Consider the following 23700-nt stretch of genomic DNA (forward strand, 5'->3'; position numbering starts at 1 on the left):
ATTAAAATACAAAAACACAGTTATGGGCAGCAATTTTTTTTTTATCACCCAGAAAACAGTTACATTCCTCCCCAATTAATACTTTAAATTGCCTAAACAGCACCAGATCATCACGAGGAAATGTATTTAGAATTTTATTCCATCAATGTGGCGCATTAAAATTAAAAGCAGATTTACCTAGCTCGCTGGAAAACCTAGGACAGGGTTTGGGAAACTCCAGGCCCCAGGTGCCTGATTGGTGTCACACGTTTGCCCAAACTAACACACCTGACTCCAATAATCAACTAATCACGATCTTCAGTTTAGAATGCAATTCGTTTTAATCAGCTGTGTTTGCTTGGGATTGAGAAAAAGTGTGACACTACTCCAGCCCAGGAGTTACCCATCCCTGCCATAGGAACCTCAAGAGTAACCAATCCTGTGAACGGGTTAGACAACTCAGAGTGTCTATACTTCAACAGCAAAATTAGATAAGACGTTTGTGTATTCCCTAGCACTACACAGCTGATTCAAATTATCAGCTAAATCAACAAGCTTTGATTTAAGTGCCCTTGAACGGGGTATGGTAGTAGGTGCCCGGTTTGTGTCAAGAATTGCGAAACTATTGGGTCTGTACATGCGAATAGTCATGAATCTGAGATTCCATTAAGAAGTGTAACGTTTAGATCTAGCATGACAAAGAGCTATATTGTCGAACACACTAAGGAACCACATTCCTAGTACGTTGTGAGACATCATGATTGATTCAATTACCCCGTTTGGTCACAAGAATCAGGTCAGGCGTTCTGTGCCTAGGAAGAATTCGTAACTTTCTGTGGACTCAGCAATGAGCTGCGCTGTCTGAGAAAATCGAACTGCATTCTTAAAATTAGCATAGTAGGCGTGGCTACCAGGAAGAGGACGCAAATATTACCTATTAACAGCTGGTTATGCTGGCACACGATGGCGGAAAAGTCCTTTTTACGATGTTTTGAAATGCGTTTTATTTTTTAAGGTTCGCACATTACCATACACGGGTGACGTCATAAATTGTGCTGCTGACTACTAGCGCGAAGTCCTCCAACACATTGCAGGACAATGTAACCATAACGTTAGCTAGCAGGCGCATAAATGGCTTCTGAAATTCTCAGTGTAGTAGGGATGAGTTTTCGAATAGCATAGGTTTTTGTTTTTCAGTAACGCAAACGGTCGTATGGCGTATTCATCTTACTGTTGGTTTAAATCGCTATTTTACTAGGCTTATCCCAAAATTGCCTGTTTTGATTCAGCCCGGTATAGTAACAAATCGAGATGGACTACTTGTTACAGGTGAAAATAGGCGCCCTCGTGGGTTTGTTGCTCCTGACCGTATTTTTAGGATTTATCCCTGCTCGGATGAAGTGGTTCAGAGAAACCAGTGGGACAGGTACGTTTCAGTAGGTAGCCTACAAGTTGTATACTAGCTGGCTAGTATCATGCTGTAACCCCGTGCAATTCCACACTTGGGATGTGTTGAGCAAAAGAGCCAGATGGCTCGTTGCGGACGCTTCCGTTGCTTGGCGTCCTTTCCTCCATCAACCTAAACTATTCGGTTTCCCATCAACAAGGAATATCCAATATCTCTAAGAACAATACCTACGATTCGTGTTGAACGTGTCCTTCACTATCGCATAAGCGTTTAAAACAGGTTTTGATCCAGGGTGTACTATTTCCCGCTTGTGTGGGCTGCCATGGCATTGGAGTCCATTTATAGGTCACGTGAGTAAAATGCCAAGTAATCTCCCACTTTTACAGACCGGGGTAGGGAGAACTGGATAACGTGTTTTAAACGCTTATTCGATAGCGAAGCACTCGTTCAACCAGACACATCTTAAGCATTGTGCCTAGATATATATTGGATATGCCTCTGTTGATGGCAACGTTATTTTGGTGAAACCGAATAGTTTAGGTTTGGTTGTTCATGAATGCCAGGCTACGGGAGCTTCATAACCAACCATCTGTAAACAATGAATGGGTAACTGCGGGACGAAGAAAGTTACATGCAAGTGTTGCAATAACTTCATAAACGTGATCAACATTTGCCTATCTACTTGTTTGCCAAATCAAATCACGTGTTTGCTGTGGACTAGTGTTTATCTTTGTTTCTTCCATTGGTTTATAACCGCCAAATGACAATTTATCAAAATGTATTTTTCACACGGCAAATACTACAGGTGTCGACCTTACAGTGAAATGCTTACTTACAAGCCCATAAAACCTGTTATGGATAGGGGGCAGTATTTTCACTGCCGGATAAAAAACGTACCCGATTTAATCTGATTATTACTCCTACCCAGAAACTAGAATATGCATATAATTATTAGCTTTGGATAGAAAACACTCCAAAGTTTCTAAAACTGTTTGAAGGGTGTCTGTGAGTATAACAGAACTCATTTGGCAGGCCAAAACCTGAGAAGATTCTGTACAGGAAGTACCCTGTCTGACCATTTCTTGGCCTTCTTGATTATCTCTATCCAAAACAGGGGATCTCTGCTGTTAAGTGACACTTCCTACGGCTCCCATGGGTTCTCAGAAGGCGGCAAAAAGCTGAATCGTGGTTTTGCAGGCCCTGGCTGAAAAACATTAGCACGTTTGGATAGTGGCTGGTCAGAGTACTATGAGACTGAGGCTCGTGCACGAGTCCACTCCATGTTTACTTTCTCTCTCTTTGAACGAAAACAACCACTCCCGGTCAGAATATTATCGCTTTTTTACAAGAAAAATGGCATAAAAATTGATTTTAAACAGCGGTTGACATGCTTCGAAGTACGGTAATGGAATATTTAGATTTTCTTTTGTCACGAAACGCGTCGGGCGCGTAACCCTTCTGTCACCCTTGGATAGTGTCTTGAACGCCCGAACAAAATGCCGCTATTTGGATATAACTATGGATTATTTTGAACCAAACCAACATTTGTCATTTAAGTAGCAGTCCTGGGAGTGCATTCTGACGAAGAACACCAAAGGTAATCAAACTTTTCTAATAGTAAATCGGAGTTTGGTGAGGGTCAAACTTGCTGGGTGTCAAAATAGCTAGCTGTGATGGCTGGGCTATCTACTCAGAATATTGCAAAATGTGCTTTCACCGAAAAGCTATTTTAAAATCGGACATAGCGATTGCATAAAGGAGTTCTGTATCTATAATTCTTAAAATAATTGTTATGTTTTTTGTGAACGTTTATCGTGAGTAATTTAGTAAATTCACCGGAGGTTTGCGGGGGGTATGCTAGTTCTGAACATCACATGCTAATGTAAAAAGCTGTTTTTTGATATAAATATGAACTTGATTGAACAAAACATGCATGTATTGTATAACATAATGTCCTAGGTGTGTCATCTGATGAAGATTATCAAAGGTTAGTGCTGCATTTAGCTGTGGTTTTGGTTTTTGTGACATTATATGCTAGCTTGAAAAATGGGTGTCTGATTATTTCTGGCTGGGTACTCTGCTGACATAATCTAATGTTTTGCTTTCGTTGTAAAGCTTTTTTGAAATCGGACAGTGTGGTTAGATTAATGAGAGTCTTGTCTTTAAAATGGTGTAAAATAGTCATATGTTTGAGAAATTGAAGTTATAGCATTTTTGAGGTATTTGTATTTCGTGCCACGGGATTTCACTGGCTGTTACGTAGGTGGGACGTTTGCCCATAGAAGTTAAATAAAAAAACGACAATGTTGTTGAACCATCCTCAGTTTTCTCCTATCCCAGCCATTAAACTCTAACTGTTAAAGTCACCATTGGCCTCATGTTGAAATCCCTGAGCACTTTCCTTCCTCTCCGGCAACTGAGTTAGGAAGGACGCCTGTATCTTTGTAGTGACTGGGTGTATTGATACACCACCCCAAAGTGTAATTAATAACTTCACCATGCTTAAAGGGATATTCAATATCTGATTTTTATTTCATTTTTAGTATTACTTTTTTTACCCATCTACAAATAGGTGCCCTTTGCGAGGCATTGAATAACCTCCCTGGTCTTTTTGTATTTGAAATTCACAGCTCGACTGTGTGGGGTACAGAAATGAGGCAGTCATTCAAAAATCATGTTAAACACTATTGCACACTGTGAGTCCATGCAACTTATTATGACTTGTTCAGCACATTTTTGCTCCTGAAGTTATTTATTTAGGCTTGCCATAAAAGGGGTTGAATACTTATTGACTCAAGACATTTCATCTTTTCGTTTTTTATGAATTTGTCAAAATAAAAGAGAATTCCACTTTGACATTATGGGGTTTTGTCTCACTGACAATATATCTCAATTTGTTCTATTTTAAATTCAGGCTGTAATAACAAAATGCATTTTTTATCATGCAGAAACCCATCGGCTGGTCCTGAGTTTCATCAGCTGTTTTGCCGGAGGCGTCTTCCTGGCTGCCTGTCTGTTGGACATCATCCCAGACTACCTGTCAGACATCAATGCTGAGCTGGACGCACGGAGGGTGGACGTAAGTGTCTTCTGTCTGTCAGCAACATCACAAAGTGTCATTGATGCCTGGCCACACTCCCATCCCCTTTGTAAAATGACAAAAAGCTATATGATTATCCATGGCACAAAACCAATGTATTAAGGGATAGTTACAACAGTTATACTTTAGTTCTATTGTATCTGTAAAACATGGGGAAATGTGCTAGTTAGTGTTGAAGTTATTAATCCACAGGTTCATTACCTGGTGATGTGTTAAGGACTATATATATATATATATATATATATATATATATATATATATATATATATATATATATATATATATATATATATATATATCTCTATCCCTAATCTTTGGCGTTATTTTAAACAGAACTCTTACTTTCGTTGTTTTCACCTCTCAAACAGACCAGCTTCCCCCTCCCAGAGTTCATTATAGCTGTAGGCTTCTTCACTGTGCTCATCGTGGAGAGGATCGTTCTGAACTGCAGACAAGATGCCATGCAAGGGTCAGACCAGGAGAGAGCACCTCTGGTGCACAGCCATGGGCATGGGCAGGGGAAAGCCTCGTCCACCGACCTGGAGGGTAGTGCCCACCATGTCCACATGGACCTCCAGGCCCACTCCTCTTTTCGCTCGTTCATGCTCTTTTTCTCGCTCTCCCTGCATTCTGTGTTCGAGGGCCTGGCCATCGGGCTGCAGACCACAGACTCAAAGGTAGGTGCTGGAGAGCGAGCTGTACTTAAATAGCACAATAGGTCCATTTGTTTTAGCTCGCTCGGGGAACATATTAAACCATTATGTTGGTCCTAAAAGGGAAATCTTTGCCCACCTGTGGCACTGGGTCAGCTAAAACAAATGCACCCATACATTACAAATGGATGCCAATATTTTCCAAGTGTATCTTCAAATACATTCCAATAATATTCAACTACTTCTTTCTTCAAATGAAAATACAATGCATTATTTATACTGAACAGAAATATAAACGCAACATGCAACAATTTCCAAGATTTTACTGATTTACAGTTCGTACAAAGACATCAGTCAATTGAAATAAATTAATTAGGCCCTAATCAATGGATTTCACATGACTGGGAATACAGATATGTATCTGTTGGTCACAGATGCCTTAACCTCTCTTGGGTAGGTGGGAGGGTCACGTCCCACCTGCGGGACACACTATTCAACAGCCAGTGAAATAGCAGGGTGCCAAATTCAAAACGACAAAAATGTCATAATTCAAATTTCTCAAACATACTATTATATCCCATTTTAAAGATAAGATTCTCGTTAATCCAACCACATTTTCCGATTCCAAAAAGGCTTTACGGCGAAAGCATAGCATTAGATTATGTTAGCACATCACCTTGACAAGGAAAAACCACACAGCCATTTTCCAAGCAAGGAGAGGTGTCACAAAAACCAGAAATGCAGCTAATATTAAGCACTAACCTTTGATCTTCATCAGATGGCATTCATAGGACTTCATGTTACACAATACATGTATGTTTTGCTCGAAAAAGTTCATATTTATATCCAAAAAAAACATTTTACATTGGCGTGTAATGTTCAGAAATGTTTTTCCTTCAAAAACTTCCGGTGAATGAGCACATCAATTTATAGAAATACTCGTCATAAACGTTGATAAAATATTAAACTGTTATTCAAAGAATTATAGATAAACATCTCCTTAATGCAACCGCTTTGACAGATTTCAAAAAAGCTTCACGGGGAAAGCACACTTTCCTCAGAAAACAACATCAGGCAATACAGATACCCACCATTTTGGAGTCATCTATAATCATAAATAGCATTATAAATAGTCACTTACCTTTGATCTTCATCAGAATGCACTCCCAGGAATCCCAGGTCCACAAATGTTTTGTTCGCTAAAGTCCATAATTTATGTACAAATACCTCCTTTTTGTTAGCGCATTCCGTAAGCTACTCCAAATGTAGGAAGCGCGCCGAAAATTTCACGACAAAGTCAAAAAAAGTTATATTTATGTTTGTAGAAACACATCAAACGATGTATAGCATCAATCTTTAGGATGTTTTTAACAAATCTTCAGTAATGCTCCAACCGGACGATTCCAATGTCCTCAAAAATGTAATGGAACACAGCTACCTCTCACGTGAACGCGCGCCACTGAACTCATGTCATTTTCTGAGTCACCAACTTCAAGGCCTTCTCGTTCGCTCTCTGTTCACTGTAAAAGCCTGAAACAACGTTCTAAAGACTGACATCTAGTGGAAGCCTTAGGAAGTGCGAAATGAACCCTAAGTCACTGTAAAGGCAATCACTTGAAAAAACTACAAACCTCAGATTTCCCACTTCCTGGTTGGATTTTTCTCAGGTTTTTGCCTGCCATATGAGTTCTGTTATACTCACAGACATCATTCAAACAGTTTTAGAAACTTCAGTGTTTTCTATCCAAATCTACTAATAATATGCATATCCTACCTTCTGGGCCCGAGTAGCAGGCATTTTAATTTGGGCACGCTTTTCATCCAGAATTCCGAATGCTGCCCTCTACCCTAGTGAAGTTAAAAGAAGTAGCGGCATGGATCAGAAAACCAGTCAGTATCTGGTGTGACCACCATTTTCCTCATGCAGCGCGACATCTCCTTCGCATAGAGTTTCAGGCTGTTGATTGTGGCCTGTGGAATATTGTCCCTCTTCAATGGCTGTGCGAAGTTGCTGGATATTGGCAAGAACTGGAACACGCTGTCGTACATGTCGATCCAGAGCATCCAAAAAATGCTCAATGGGTGACGCGTGCAGGCCATGGAAGAAGTGGGACATTTTCGGCTTCCAGGAATTGTGCACAGATCCTTGCAACATGGGGCAGTGCATTATCATGCTGAAACATGAGGGTATTGCAGCGTATGACTGGCACAGCAATGGGTCTAAGGATCTCGTCACGGTATGTATCTCTGTGCATTCAAATTGACATAGATAAAATGCAATTGTGTTTGTTGTCCGTAGCTTATGGCTGTCCTTACCATAACCCCACCGCCATCCTGGGGCAGTCTGTTCACAACGTTCACATCAGCAAACCGCTCGCCCACACAACGTCATACAAGGGGTCTGTGGTTGTGAGGCTGGTTGGATGCAATGCCCAATTCTGCTCTGGTGGACATTTTAGTGGCCTTTTCTTGTCCCCGGCACAAGGTGCACCTGTGTAATGATCATGCTGTTTAATCAGCTTCTTGATATGCCACACCTGTCAGGTTGATAGTGAGCATTTCTCCTTTGCCAAAATAATCTAACAGGGATGTAAACAAAATTTGAGAGAAATAAGCTTTTTGTGCATATGGAACACTTTTATTTCACCTCATGAAACATAGGACCAACACTTGTTGCGTTTTTATATTTTTGTTCAGTGTACACCTAGCGGTGAGTCTGAGCGGCGCACGTGAGGTGATGAAGTTACACTTGAATGTAATTCACTACTAAATGTTTGCCATAAAATCATTTAGAATGGCTTTCTGCCAGATGTCAAAGAGCTCTTCCCTGTGCTTCCTACTAGTGTTTTTTATTTTGTTTTTCCCTCCCCCTCCTCCTTTTTTCCTCCTCTGTTCACCCCTTTGCTTCAGGGTAGCCTAGTGGTTAGAGCATTGGGCTAGTAACCGAAAGATTGCAAGTTCGAATCTCCGAGCTGACAAGGTACAAATCTGTCGTTCTGCCCCTGAACAAGGCAGTTAACCCACTGTTCCTAGGCCGTCATTGAAAATAAGAATTTGTTCTTAACTGACTTGCCTAGTTAAATGAAGTTAAATGAAATATATTAATTATTTCAATGATGACACCGTCGACCCAACCGTCTTGACTGTTGGACCGAGAGCCTACCCCTTACAGACCATGCTGTTCCTGATACCAAGATTGCTCAGTCGTAGCTGGTTCAACCCCCCCCCCCCCCCCCATATCGATTGGGTGCACCATAAGCCACTTTGGGTTCATCCTGTGGTCATCTGCCTCTGGTGTTGTCTCCCAGATACCAGGATAATTAGGAATACTGTGGCCTTTGTTCTGTTCCTCCAGGCTCTCTATCTCGTTGACATCACCCACCATATCTGATCAATGGAATGCCAGCTGTAGGTTTTTTAGCACCAAGCCATCACTTAATCAGTTGCCAGCCCAAGCTTCAGAATACTTCTCTCAGTTAACTCAGAAAAGGAGAGAGAGAGAGAGTCCAAAGAACCTTTCTTTATTAAATAAAACAACCATTTGGTGCATAAATATAACAATCTTGTAATCCTGCTACCACACCACATGTCCCGGGGCCCCCGACGTCCAGGGGGCCCCCCCAAACTCCCCCAATTGATGGTTTGGTCCCAGTGGATGTTGGGTGGGTGACCCAGATAGTAAAAAGTGTAGAATTACAGGAAATGTCCTTTTTATAACAGCAACATTTTCTCTCAGCCTCATGGCACACTGTTAACAAAAGCATAAGATGAGGTTTAAAAACAGCAAAAGTAGCTACTCTTCCTGGGGTCCAAATACATTTTGGATTATAATGGCTGCTGTTTTACAGGCTCCTAACCAACTGTGGTATTTTGTGTTTTTTTTTCACATAGTTTGTAACTCATTTTGTACATAATGTTTCTACTACCGTCTCTTATGACCAAAAAGAGCTTCTGGACATCAAAACAGCTCACCTCGAACTGGACAAAGATTCTTTAATGAGTCCGACGCAAAGGGTATACTGCTTTGTCGAGACAAGGCTCAAATTGCCGTCATTTGTGTGAAGAAAAGAGAAAAAAGGGGAGGGGGGCAGGGTGCCTTGTAAGAATTCGCAGATGAATAGGTAAACCACCAGTACCCTCTGTATTATTGGCCAACGTGCTATCATTGGAAAACTAACTGGACGATCTACGATTTAAGACTATCCTACCAACGGGACATTAACTGCAATAACTTATGTTTCACTGAGATGTGGCTAAACGAAGACACGGATAATATAGATCTGGTTGGCTTCTCCGTGCATCGGCAGGAAAGAGCAGCCATGTCTGGGAAGACAAGGGGCGGAGGTGTGTGTGTCTGTCTGTCAATAACTGCTGTTGCGCGGTGTCTATTATTAAAGAAGTCTCGAGGTATTGCTCACCTGACGTACAATACCTCATGATAAGCTTTAGACCACACTACTTACCAAGAGTTCACATCTATATTATTCGTAGCTATCTATTTACCACCACAAACCAATGCTGGCACTAAGACCGCACTCAACGAGCTGTATAAGGCCATAAGCAAACAAAAAATTGCTTATCCAGAAGCGGTGCTCCTAATTGCCAGGGACATTAATGCAGGCAAATTTAACCTCTCTTGGGTAGGGTGCAGTATTTTCACGGCCGGACGAAAAACGTACCCAAATTAAACGGCCTACTACTCGGGCCCAGGAACTAGAATATGCATATTAGTAGATTTGGATAGAAAACACTCTGAAGTTTCTAAAACTGTTTGAATGATGTCTGTGAGTATAACAGAACTCATATGGCAGGCAAAAACCTGAGAAAAAAAATCCAACCAGGAAGTGGAGGATCTGAGGCTGGAAGTGCCTTCTGATGAAGCTCATCAAAGGTAAGTGAATATTTGTAATGCTATTTATGATTTTAGATGACTCCAAAATAGCGGGTATCTGTATTGTTTGATGTCTTTTTCTGAGCGCAGTACTCAGATTATTGGAAAGTGTGCTTTCCCTGTGAAGCTTTTTTGAAATCTGTCACAACGGTTGCATAAAGATGTTCATCTATAATTCTTTGAATAACAGTTTAATATTTTATCAACGTTTATGATGAGTATTTTTGAAAATTGTGCTGATTCACCGGCAGTATTGGAGGCAAAATATTTTCTGAACATCACGCGCCAATGTAAAATGCTGTTTTTGGATATAAATATCAACTTGATCGAACAAAAAATGCATGTATTGTGTAACATGATGTCCTAGGAGTGTCATCTGATGAAGATCATCAGCTAGCGTCCCACCTCCCCAAGAGAGGTTAAATCCGTTTTACCTCATTTCTACCAGCATGTCACATGTGCAACCAGAGAGAAGAAAAAAAACTCTAGACCACTTTTACTCCACACACAGAGACGCATACAAAACAACAGATAAAACGCTACATCATATAATATTATTACACTACTACATATCTACAATACAAAATGTGTAATACCACCATACAATAATGTACGTGTGTGTGTGTGTGTGTAGAGTGCTAGTGTTTGTGTGCCAGTTACCTGATATGGAATATAGTTCCATAAAGTCATGGCTCTATATAGTACTGTAAGCCTCCCATAGTCTTGGGGATTGTGAAGAGACCTCTGCTGGCATGTCTTGTGGGGTATGCATGGGTGTCCGAGATGTGTGCTGGTAGTTTAAACAGACAGCTCGGCGCATTCAGCTTGTCAACAGGGTTTATAAAAAGTAGTGATGAAGTCAATCTCTCGTCCACTTTGAGCCATGAAAGATTGACATGCATGTCATTGATGTTAGAGCCCTGTGTACATTTTAAGGTTTATCTTAGCCTCATGACAATTTCTAGAATAGCATTATAAATCTGCAAATGTTTTTCTCTGCACCATGGCAAAATATGTTGAAATGCAGGAAGTTAGCTTTGAGGTTGGCGCCCCAAATGCAGTAGTCTGGCCCTGCATCGATACTGCAAATGAGGCCATACAGTTTTTTTGGAACGACTCGTATGATTCTTTTGATGAAACAAACGATTAACTTCACCATTATATTTGTTGGGATTTTGTTCAATCGCGATGAATCTAATCATGTGAATCAAAATAATTTGTGAACCGCGAACAGTAATTTTAGGAAAAAATATTACATACAGTTGGAAGTCGGAAGTTTACATACACTTAGTTTGGAGTCATTAAAACTCGTTGTTCAACCACTCCACAAATTTCTTGTTAACGAACTATAGTTTTGGCAAGTCGGTTAGGACATCTACTTTGTGCATGACACAAGTAATCTATCGAACAGTTGTTTACAGACAGATGATTTCACTTATTCACTGTATCACAATTCCAGTGGGTCAGAAGTTAACTTAGTGTATGTAAACTGTGCCTTTTCTAAACAGCTTGGGAAAATCCAGAAAATTTGAGTCAATTGGAGGTGTACCTGTGGATGTATTTCAAGGCCTACCTTCAAACTCAGTGCCTCTCTGCTTGACATCATGGGATAATCAAAAGAAATCAGCCAAGACCACAGGGAAAAAAATATAGACCTCTAAAAGTCTGGTTCAGCCTTGGGAGCAATTTCCAAACGCCTGAAGGTACTATTATCTGTACAAACAATAATATGCAAGTATAAACACCATGGGACCACGCAGACATCATACAGGAAGGAGACGCATTCTGTCTCCTAGAGATGAATGTACTTTGGTGCGAAATGTGCAGATCAATTCCAGAACAACAGCAAAGGACCTTGTGAAGATGCTGGAGGAAACGGGTACAAAAGTATCTATATCCACAGTAAAACGAGTCCTATATCAACATAACCTGAAAGGCCGCTCAGCAAGGAAGAAACCACTGCTCCCAAACCGCCATTAAAAAAAGCCAGACTACGGTTTGCAACTGCACATTGGGACAAAGATCGTACTTTTTGGAGAAATGTCCTCTGGTCTGATGAAACAAAAATAGATCTGTATGGCCATCGTTATGTTTGAAGAAAAAGGGGGAGGCTTGCAAGCCAAAGAACACCATCCCAACCGTGAAGCATGGGGGTGGCAGCATCATGTTGTGGGGGTGCTTTGCTGCAGGAGGGACTGGTGCACTTCACAAAATAGATGGCATCATGAGGTAGGAAAATGATGTGGATATTGAAACATCTCAAGACAGGAAGTTAAGACTTGGTCGTGAATGGGTCATCCAAATGGACAATGACCCCAAGCATACTTCCAAGTTGTGGCAAAATGGCTTAAGGACAACAAAGTCAAGGTATTGGAGTGGCCATCACAAAGCCCTGACCTCAATCCCAAAGAATTTGTGGGCAGAACTGAAAATGTCTGTGAGCCAGGGGCGGAAATCCCGGGGGGGACACGACGTCCCCCCCCCCCCCCCCCCATCCTCGGAAAAATATGATTTGTCCCCCCCTAATATATCACTGAAACATAACTATGTAATTTAAATAATATTAATAATACGCGATTGTGCTGATTTTATAGACACTTAATAGCGCGTTTTAAGTTTCAAAAGATTGCGACCCACCCCCCCCACCCTTTGCCTCACAATGGTTTGATCCACTGCCAGTTCCTTAGTTGGCAAGGTAACAGAGGGGTGTTATCCACTGTCTGAAAGGCACTCAATGAACGTAACTGACGTGAGGTTAATCCAGTCAATCGCGCGCGCACACACTAGCTGAATATGCAGAGCTAGCGGGCAAATATTAACTATTAAGCTAGCTAGTAATTATTCCATTTGTGGCCTCGTCAAAGATGGAATCTTTGCTATCGTCAATTTATTCCAAGATCAGCATGCAGATGATGTATGTTAGTGCTTCAAAGTCCCTGTGATAAGGTTAGCGATAAACTGAAGCCAGAACTGACGACTCACTCTTCTACCATTGTCTTAAATATATTTAATGGTCTCGTTGCAAAAGCTAAATTGTCGCAAGGTAACATTTATTTTATTTCACCTTTATTTAACCCGGGTAGCAAAGATTATAGCAAACACCACTGAATTTGAATTGGTGCTCGCTAGCTTTGCAAATTCAGCTATTGTTGGAAGCCAGCCAATATGAAACAAACTATTAAAATTACAAAAGGTTGCAGCATATGTTGTGTAAATGGTGAACTCATACAGCTGTCAACTCTTGTCATTTTAATCCGTTTCACATTTGCTAGCTACCTTTTAGATTCGAGCCCATATAGAATGAAGATGATGGAAGCCCATCTCCTACTGTAAATAACCTACACACTGTGTGTAGCCAGCCAGCCAGGTAGAAAAATGGCAGAAAAATAAAAGACGGACATCAGAGTATTTTTCAATACACCAAAACGCATAGTAAGAACCCTAGTAGCCTAATATCTCAAAGACTAGTTGATAAAATGTTCATAAGAAAGAAATGAAATTCTAATGGAAATGCTTCACAATGTCATTAGGCAGAGCAGGCAACAGATGGCACACAGACAGCAGAGTTGGGGACAGATATGCAGGGACAGACTGGCAGAGACAGGGAGTCTCAGGTAAGTTTGTCTTTGTTTGGCAACATTATGAAAGGTTCTCACATTTTTTTTACTTGTAAAATAGGAACATAATTGGAAAATGCCATGGATACCCCCCACTCTCAACTTAAACTGGTGGCTGAACTAAGATTTGTTAAAGGCAATGGTATTGCTGTTGTGATTAGTTGTGTAGTTTTGGGTACCGGTAGTTAGCAGTACGGCAAACACCTTATTTCTTTGGTTCCTCAATATACATTTACCATATTACAATGTAGGCTATGTGTTACAGCACTACTTTTGGTGTCCCCCTCAGGAATTGCTCTTGAGAATTTCATGTAATTGTCCCCTCCATAGTGGATATCAGATTTTTGCCCCTGCTGTGAGCAAGGAGGCCTTCAAACCTGACTCAGTTACACCAGCTCTGTCAGGAGGAATGGGCAAAAATTCACCCAACTTATTGTGGGAAGCTTATGGGAGGCTACCCGACATGTTTGACCCAAGTTGAACAATTTAAAGGCAATGCTACCAAATACTAATTGAGTGTATGTAAACTTCTGACCCACTAGGAATGTGATGAAAGAAATAAAAGCTGAAATCAGTCTTTGAACTATTATTCTGACATTTCATTCTTAAAATGAAGTGGCGATCCTAACAGATCTAAGACAGGGAATTTTTACTAGGATTAAATGTCAGGAATTGTGAAACTGAGTTTAAATGTATTTGGCTAAGGTGTATGTAAACTTCCGACTTCAACTGTATAGCCTTCTGGATTATGTTGCTGCAAAACCTTTGTAGATACTTAGTTTATTTGGACATCCAAGTTATGGGACATTGCTACTTAACTTTGCAGGCTGACTAGCTTCTATTAACACTTAAGGTAGCAACGTTAAATATGACTAAACTGAAAAAGTTAAATGTATTGGAACAATTGTGGGCTTGCTTCAGCTGAAGATTTGTGTACTACCATAGCCATTTGATCTTTGATCTGTTTGAATGAGCAAATTATTTTATAAAGGCATAGAACATATTTGCTTGCAATGTTTTACAAGGGTGGTCAACCGTCCTCCAGAAGAGCTAATGGGTGTGCAGGCTTTTGTTCCAGTCCCACCCTAACAAACGCCATTTTAAAAATGAGCTGCTCAACCGGACCTTTGTCAACAAGCAGCATGACAGAAAGATGATGGCAAGTTGTCGAACTACCGGCAGTTTCTTTGAGAAGATACAGTGCCTTCGGAAAGTATTCAGACCCCTTGACCTTTTCCACATTTTGTTACTTTAGAGCCTTATTCTAAAATTGATTACATTTAATTCTTTATTTTTATCAATCTAGACACAATACCCCATAATGACAAAGCGAAAACAGGTTTTTATACATTTTTGCAAATTTAAATAAAATATTTAAAACATACCTTATTTACTTAAGTTTTCAGACCCTTTGATATGAACTTTGTTATTGAGCTCAGGTGCATCCTGTTTCCATTGATCTTCCTTGATGTTTCTAGAACTTGATTGGAGTCCACCTGTGGTAAATTCAATCGATTGGACATAATTTGGAAAGGCACACACCTGGCTATATAAGGTCTCACAGTTGACAGTGCTCTGGCATGCAAAAACTAGGTTGAACAAATTTTCCGTAGAGCTCCGAGATAGGATTGTGCCAAGGCAGAGATCTGGGGAAGGGTACCAAAAAATGTCTGCAGCATTGATGGTCCCCAAAAACACGGTGGCCTCCATCATTCTTAAGTGGAAGATGTTTGGAACAACCAAGACTCTTCCTCGAGCTGCTCACTCTGTCACTGTTTATTATTTACTTCAGTATATTCTAGTAAATACTAAACACTTTCTTTATGTTTGGAGTGAATGGAATGTCAAGTGCTCAATAGAACTCTGTGGCAGAACGGCGCAAACTTCGAACGTCAACTGACAAGCTAACTAGTGGTGGCAGGTTCGTGAGTGAAAAACATGGGCTTTTTCTAAATGAAATCTGCTGAATAGAAAACAAAATAGTGACTAAATACAGTACCAGTCAAAAGTTTGGACACACCTACTCATTCAAGGGTTTCTTTATTTTTACTATTTTCTACATTGTAGAATAATAGTGAAGACATCAACTATGAAATAACACACATGGAATCATGTAGTAACTTAACTGTTAAAGAAATCAAAATATATTTTTGATTATTCAAAGTAGCCACCATTTGCCTTGACAACAGCTTTGCACACTCTTGGCATTCTCTCAACCAGCTTCAACTGGAATGCTTTTCCAGCAGTCTTAAAGGACTTCCCACATATGCTGAGCAATTGTTGGCTGCTTTTCCATCACTCTGCGGTACAGCTCATCCTGAGCATCCTGGATGATTGTGGAGGCCAGGTCATCTGATGCAGCACTCCATCACTCATTCTTGGTCAAATTGCCCTTACACAGCCTGGAGGTGTAATGGGTCATTGTCCTGTTGAAAAACAAATGATAGTCCCACGAAGCGCAAACCAGATGGGATGGCGTATCGCTGCAGAATGCTATGGTAGCCATGCTGGTTAAGTGTGCCCTGAATCCTAAATAAATCACTAACAGTGTCACCAGCGAATTACCATCACACCTCTTCCTCCATGCTTCACGGTGGGAACCACACATGCTGAGATCATCAGTTCACCTACTCTGCGTCTCACAAAGACACGGAGTTTGGAAACAAAATATCTCAAATTTGGACTCCTCAGACCAAAGGACAGATTTCCACTGGTCTAATGTCCATTGCTTGTGTTTCTTGGCCCAAGCAAGTCTCTTCTTGTTATTGGTGTCCATTAGTAGTGGTTTCTTTGCAGCAATTCAACCATGAAGGCCTGGTTCACGCAGTCTCCTCTGAACAGTTGATGCTGAGCTGTGTCTGTTACTGGAACTCTGTGAAGCATTTATTTGGGCTGAAATTTCTGAGACTGGTAACTCGGCTGCAAAGGAAAAGCTCATTAGAGAGAGCCAGTTTCAACGTAGCGCTTTATGGTTTTTGCGACTGCACTTTTTCCACATTGACTGACCTTCATGTGTTTAAAGTAATGATGGACTGTCATTTCTCTTTGCTTATTTGAGCTGTTCTTGCCATAATGTGGACTTGGTCTTTTACCAAATAGGGCTATCTTGTGTATACCACCCCTACCTTGTCACAACACAACTGATTGGCTAAGACGCATTAAGAAGGTAAGAAATTCCACAAATTATCTTTTAAAAAGGCGCAGCTGTTAATTGAAATGCATTTCAGGTGACTACCTCATGAAGCTGGTTGAGAGAATATATATTTATTAGCAAAGCTAAGACTGTCTTCGCATAGGGTGTCTATTGAAATTCAATCTGTCCCTGTTTTCATTGTGTATTTCTAAGTCTTTCCCTTTAAATCGCCAAAGAAAAGTCCCCTCAACAGCTTTCATTGGCTATATTGCCACTCAATCTAAGGATCTGAAGATAAAAATGACAAGGGTATCAAATTGATTTTGATTGCTCCAACCTGCAGAAACACCTCCAACTGGTACCACCTCTTGATGCCAAATATGGGAGAGACGAATGTATTCGAATATGGAAGAGACAACCGTTGCAGTCTAAACTAGCAACAGTCACAGCAAATGTTAGGTTCTTATTTCGTCAACACTGTCAAGTACAATTATATTAAGGTTATAATATTGTAGAGAATAATCTATTGATTGATTTTTTTTATGTGACGTTTAATGGCATGGGGCAAAGAGAAATTAATTTCATAGCACCCTCTTGAATTGCCCCTTTTTTTTCTCTACATTCAAGAGCATTGAGTGAAAGCCCTATAGACTTGAAATTGACATGGGAGCTAATTAGCTAACTAATTAGCTAGCAAGCTACCAGCTAGCTATAGCCAGCTAGCTGCTTATCAAAGGTAGATAACTGGTAGATGTTGGGCAAATAAACCAAACTATTTCCTAATGTTTCTCAACATTTATTAGCCAGCTACAGTAATTTTATCATGCTTTGTGATTTGACGGTCTCGGAAATCAACAATGAAGAAAGATCAGGATTGCTTCCAGAGTATGAGATGTTTTATTGACAAAGACAATAACAGGCGTCGAAGCTGGAAGACATGACAGAGCGCCCAGGAGAGAACTCTCACATGTCAAGTACATTTTCTCAGAGCCTTAATTCCTTGTTCAACTCTGTTTTATACCTGGTTTTGTTTCATAATCTGCCTTGCAGTAATTGGTTACAGTAATCAAATTCAACATATCACAACTACTTGAGTGTAGAGTTTTAATAAACCGATAGACCCTATTTGGCTAAGCTTCCAGGTGACAAACTTAATAATTTATCAATATTGTGGACATGCGACTACAGCTGCAAGTAGCTTGTTAGCGGCTGGAGTGTACAAGTCCTTCTCTCTCTCTCGACTTGAGGGAAACCCTCCTTAACGTAGACTCAGTAGATTCTTTGAAATATTTTATACGTTTGAGAAAGCACCTGCAGGATGACCCCATATTCTGAGAAAGTATTTCGTTTTTTATAGGCCCGTTGGACATCGCTGCCCATTTGAGCTTACAAACTAAACCCACATAGGCATGTTGAATGACAAATCATTATGGTTTATTGCTGTATGTCTATTGCAAATCACTATGACCCCGCCTCTGTCTAAACCTTTATTACATTTAATGGCAGCGGGAAAACCTAATTCTCAGCTGGAGCACTTATGACCTCCTTGCCCCGACAGCCAACAGTGATACACCCGGTTTTAAGCTGTTTTAGTGCACACGTCGCCCTGTCACCTACAGTAGAACAGGATGAACACCATGGGGGAAACAAATCAAATTGGCAAGTCACAGTCATGCTTTTTTGTTCTACCAGATCTGCGATCAGAAAGTTCTAGCTAGTGTATCCCTCTGTCCTTCGACTGTTGTTGGATGTAGAAGTCTGGTTTCAGGTCCCAGGCTCCCATGACTGGTATAATAATAATTAATTTGTAAGTTAATTACAATTAGCTTTTTGCTTTAGCACCATCTGTACCTGATAGAGCCGATCTAGTCTCACGTAAGTCGTCTGGCGCGAGAGACTCATTGGGAGGGAGAATAGAGGAAGAGATGAAGCTAGAGGTTTCACTTGACAAAATCTGTCCAAAATAAGACCAATGTATTTCTATGGGCTTATTTTGGACCTTAGCTTGTCGCCTGTCTTCCCGCCTTTGGGACAACGACTCCCATTGTTAGGGCGGCGACATGAGCATCTCGTCATTGTATGAAGATCTCTGCTGGAGCATACCCAGAAGTTCTGACTGAGCGCACATTTGAGGACGGTCCATTTACTTTTTGCTGTTAATTTATGATATTTACTTTTAATTTGTATGTCTGCATATTTCAAGACATGGCATATGGGGGTGTAGTGAGATTGCCAATGGGCTGGACAATTCTCTTCTAATCAACCATCTTGAGACAAACGTATACTAAAAACGTGGAAATCAATCAATCCGACATTAACACAATGGAAGAATATAAATTATTTATTTAAATAGCATTGGTGATCGAGGAAAAACAAATTGGTACAATTTTTAAGGCCAAGTGGGAAAACAATAATGCAGGCAATAGGGATGGCGGCGTAAACATGCAGTTCTGGGCAGATGAGATGTAGTCATTGTGTGTAAGTTGTTGTTCGTATGAGTTTCTATCTGGAGTAAACCCAAATGGGCCTCTGGAAAACAGCCCTGATGTTTGAAACAAATATCATCTTTTCATCCAGGGTCACATTTATTTATTTTCCAATCTATAGCTAACAATATTTTACATACAGTAGGTTTTTAAAGGAACATACTTTGGTCTGCTTCATGTTTTCATTTTTGCCAAAAATATAGCAATATTTATTTTATCTTCACAGCCCTACTCATAATGGGCCCAATTCCGATTTAGGAAATTACGCAAGCTTTTCCTATGCATTTCTCAGTAGTTGGTATTCAGACTTACCTTGTGCTGGTGCATACAGGATTTGCAGGTGTGATTTCCTTTGCGCGTGCTGAACAAATGTAATTCAACTGCTGAAAACCCTCCTTCCTGGCCAACAGATTTTCTCATGGAGTTTTCATTCCATAGGGTTTTGAGTACATTTATCTTAAGCCATCCCTTTAATTACAATGTACCTTTTTTTTAGTAAGTATTTTGTCCACAGACTCATTCGAAAATATTTAGAGAATGGGTTCAAAATATTATGGATCATGAAGGCTCATGATAGAAGGCTATCTAACATGCATATTAGTCAGTTTTAGTACCAATTGGTCAATAAAATAAATAAAAAATACTCTGCTCTTGTAGATTATTTAGGGTTAGGAAAGTATTTATAAACTGGTAAAGAGAGCCCTTATGCACGAAAGAAAGAACTGTGGTTTGATTCATTCTGAAAATTACCACATTCAGTTTTTCAACCCACGGTAATATTGGAAGATTAGTTTACTTATAATAGGGAGAATAGTGTAAGCTATACCCTCGTCTCTTGCCTTCACTAACCATGAAACTGTGACTATATACAGCCAAGTCTTGCACCATGCTCCGCTCCATAACGATTTAATTAGCCTTCATGTCATTTTTCTTTTATATTATCAACTGTTACTAATGATCCTCAGCAACAACCACATGGCTGTGATGTCTTTTAGAGGAAGCAAATGTAGGTAAACAAAACAATGTAATTAAATGGAACGATAATGTAGTCTATACCAACTGAAGAGAACTAAAAGTAAATTGACAGTTTTCCAAAAATATGTGTGGTTGTTAGTACGTACTAATGGTCGCTTTTGATTGTGGCTCATATTTAACATGATAGGAAACAGAGAAAGTCGGTATAGCCTATAATTAATACATTCGAGAGTACCCATCCTTCCAAGTTAAAAGGCCTTACAATTTCAATTCTGCATAATGTAACAGCATTTCATAAACAATACAATGGGAAAGTTGATATGCGTCAGTTTGCTGCCATATGACTAGTTTCACATTTGTCTTCAATGATTTATAAGGTAAAATGTATCTAAAACAGGCCATATTTAGAATTCTCAAACCAGTTACTCATTTACCTAGCTCTTATCAAGTTGTATATTACAGTGCAGGGAGAATAGTGTTTCTATTGGGGGAAAAATAAAGTCGATTTTTCTAACCCGTGCTTTTCATGTGATGTGCTCTTTCACTTGCTCTTCACAGACAGTTCTCCTTTTCACTGTATTGTCCTTTGTTGGTATTCAGGGCAGTCTCTTTCCATCACAAAAGCATAGTGAAGCTATTGCTGTGCTTAGGAGAAAGCCCTAGGACAACTTTTTCCAATCACCCGTACTGTCGGGAGGTTTAGAGTTTCTTGTTCATTTATGCAATGTAGAGGCAGAGGGAAGTGAGACACAGGCATGATTTCCATGCACTTCCTCTCACATCCTCAGTATAACATCACTCACACAGCATGCACCATGTCAGCGGATTCTAATGACAAAAGGCTCTGAGATATTTTACCAAAAGTCAATACACTATAAAGACATGAAAGTTTCTGACACATTGATTGACGTGAGAACTCACTGTGGTAGAAAGAAGAGGAGTGGGAAAGACAGGAATGTAACTTTTAACTGGTAAAGGGACATTACATTCAAATCAAAAGTTGTCACATGTTTTCAGAACTCAAACATAGTCTGACGTCATGTCCACATCCTATGTAATTGGTTGTGTAGATCCAGCTGTAGCCTCAACCCCAAATAAATGGAAAAGAGCAGCACAGAATCTGGAAATGATCTTTTTTCCAATTATTTGGGATTGTGGACTATAGGGTCGTATTCATTTGTACACACCGTAGCAAACATATTTTGCACTGTCGCAAAAAATGAAATCTAGTGAAAGCAAAAACAAGTGTTTCTTATTGGACAAATTCAGGTAGGTCCCTCCCTGTTTTGGCCCGTTTGTTTCGTAGTGAATACAACCCTGGATCAACAAAACAGATGGCCTGGGACGTGAACTTAATTTGATATTAGACTACTTTGAGGTCTGAAAACATCTGACTACTTAGGAGTATAATGTCCTTTTTAAACCGCTTTCTCTGGTTGATCAAAGACTATCTGTCTTGAAGTGAGATCTATTTAGGCTAACCTGTTAATAGACTTTTCAAAGGACTATAAATGAGAGATGTGTCATTTCTACAGCTTGTGTTGATCTTATACAGCTTTCTTCATCTTACTGCGATAAAGGAAGTAGGAGAGGAATTTAACCTCTAATCTCGTTTTCTCTCCATCCTATCCAGGTATTAGAGATCTGCATCGCCATTGTGGTCCACAAAAGCATCATCGTGTTCAGCCTGTCGGTGAAGCTGGTGCAGAGTGCGGTCCCGCCCATGTGGGTTGCGGCTTACGTGGGCGTCTTCGCCATGATGTCTCCGCTGGGCATCGGAGTGGGCATCGGGGTTATCGAGGCCCAGCTGGCGGCAGGCGCTCTGATCCAGGCCATCCTGGAGGGGCTGGCGGCCGGGACCTTTATTTACATCACCTTCATGGAGATTCTGCCTCACGAGCTGAACTCCCCGGAGAACCAGCTGCTCAAGGTGTTCTTCATCCTGTTGGGCTTCAGCGTCATGGCGGGCCTCACCTTCCTGGGCTGAGAGGATGTCACCCACTGGGTCAACTGACCTAGCAGGAATATGGGTGTGGCTCATATGAATCATGGGACTTGATGTTGTGTACTAGGGTCGCCATAAGGGGAGACAGGAAACATAAAAACAGTCCTGTTTTACTGCAGGGTTTATGCAGGGGAGATTACAGTGCCCGTGTCTGGCTGTGCCCGTGTGCCACTTTTATGAGGGTCACAGCTGTTCTTACTCAGTATTTTTGTTTTTAAGGGGGATTGATACTCATTGGTATTTTTTATCATAGTTTTTAATTTCACAGCCAAGGATGGCAAGACAAATAACAAAAAAATAGAACTTTTAATGATTTCAAATAGATTATATTTAGTTAAGTAATACTTTTTAATTTGATTGTTTTAGCACTGGGAAAATAATAAGCACACAATGTGTCAATATTAGTTTATCCTGTGGCATACATACCAGTGGTTCTTTTTTTTTTTTTAAGTATACTATTAACAATCGCTGTTTGTAACCTTTTGCACATAACTGAAGATCACTGAAAAAATAGCTGCTCATACTGACATCATGATTGCCTGGTCTCTTTGGCAAATGACAGGTGTGGCAAGGAGTGGAATGTTAGCTAAAAAGACTCGTATCCAGACTAACATGATGTCTCTTAATAGTCAAATGAATCCGTAACAATATCTTATGTATACAGGTTAAAATGTCAATTGCATCATGTTTACACTTTTGGCTGTGTGCCCACAGTTAAGTTGTGAGCCTCCACAGTTAAGTTGAAGTATTAAATGTTTTATCGCCATTGTGGAACAAATTGTTTTCATCTTGGGAACTATACTATGCCTTACAAATTTAAGAACAATTGTTTTGTCACACAGCAGGTAGGTGCAGTGAAATGTGTTTTACAGGGTCAGCCATAGTAGTACGGTGCCCCTGGAGCACATTAGGGTTAAGTGCCTTGCTCAAGGGCACAACAACAGATTTTTCACCTTGTTGGCTAATATAAGACAAATCATTGTGACCAACATGTTAAAGCGAGATTGTTATTTTAACATGTGCTGAAGTTGAACTTCTTAACCTGTGTTTTCCTGACTCGGTTCCTCGTTGTGTTGATAGTTTCCCTACCCCAACCATGAGTCATGTTTCTGTGTTATCAAAGTTTCAAATTTATAACAACGCTATCGCCAGTGGTCCTCAGCTTCTTCTTACTCCCACATTCTCCTATCTGACACTGTTGCAGTAAAATAATGATTAAATAAGTTGGCTATGATTTGTTTAAAGTGTGTCTTGTGTATGCTTTTGCAATATGCACTCTCCACGATTACTAAGAGAAGCATGATGGGGTTTTATTTTTAGGTGGGTAGGCTGGAAGGGTTGAGATTGTGATGTTGTGCCTGTGACTTATGTCCTGAAATAACTGTGGATGGTCTGACTTTAACACAGGCAGCCCAATTCTAATATTCTGTCCAATTATAGGGAAAATATCTGA

At 40.3% G+C, this 23700-nt stretch overlaps 1 protein-coding gene across 2 annotated transcripts; it reads left to right on the forward strand.

Moving 5' to 3' along the window:
• Positions 1 to 562: 562 nt before the first annotated feature.
• On the forward strand, positions 563 to 23491 carry LOC106587070 (zinc transporter ZIP1). 2 transcript variants are annotated; one of them, XM_082969343.1, is made up of 5 exons: positions 563 to 1405; positions 4336 to 4466; positions 4856 to 5164; positions 13562 to 13645; positions 21876 to 23491. In XM_082969343.1, exons 1-5 carry the CDS (start codon positions 1291 to 1293, stop codon positions 22227 to 22229), a joined length of 993 nt encoding a protein of 330 aa, XP_082825469.1. In that variant the 5' UTR covers positions 563 to 1290; the 3' UTR covers positions 22230 to 23491. The 2 variants fall into 2 exon arrangements, with proteins under 2 accessions (XP_082825469.1, XP_014030451.2); XM_014174976.3 differs by lacking the exon at positions 13562 to 13645 and having other exon boundaries at positions 567 to 1405.
• Positions 23492 to 23700: the final 209 nt, after the last annotated feature.

Source organism: Salmo salar, chromosome 26, assembly GCF_965601325.2.
Source record: "Salmo salar chromosome 26, fSalSal1, whole genome shotgun sequence".
In the NCBI taxonomy this organism is placed as follows: Eukaryota; Metazoa; Chordata; class Actinopteri; order Salmoniformes; family Salmonidae; genus Salmo; species Salmo salar.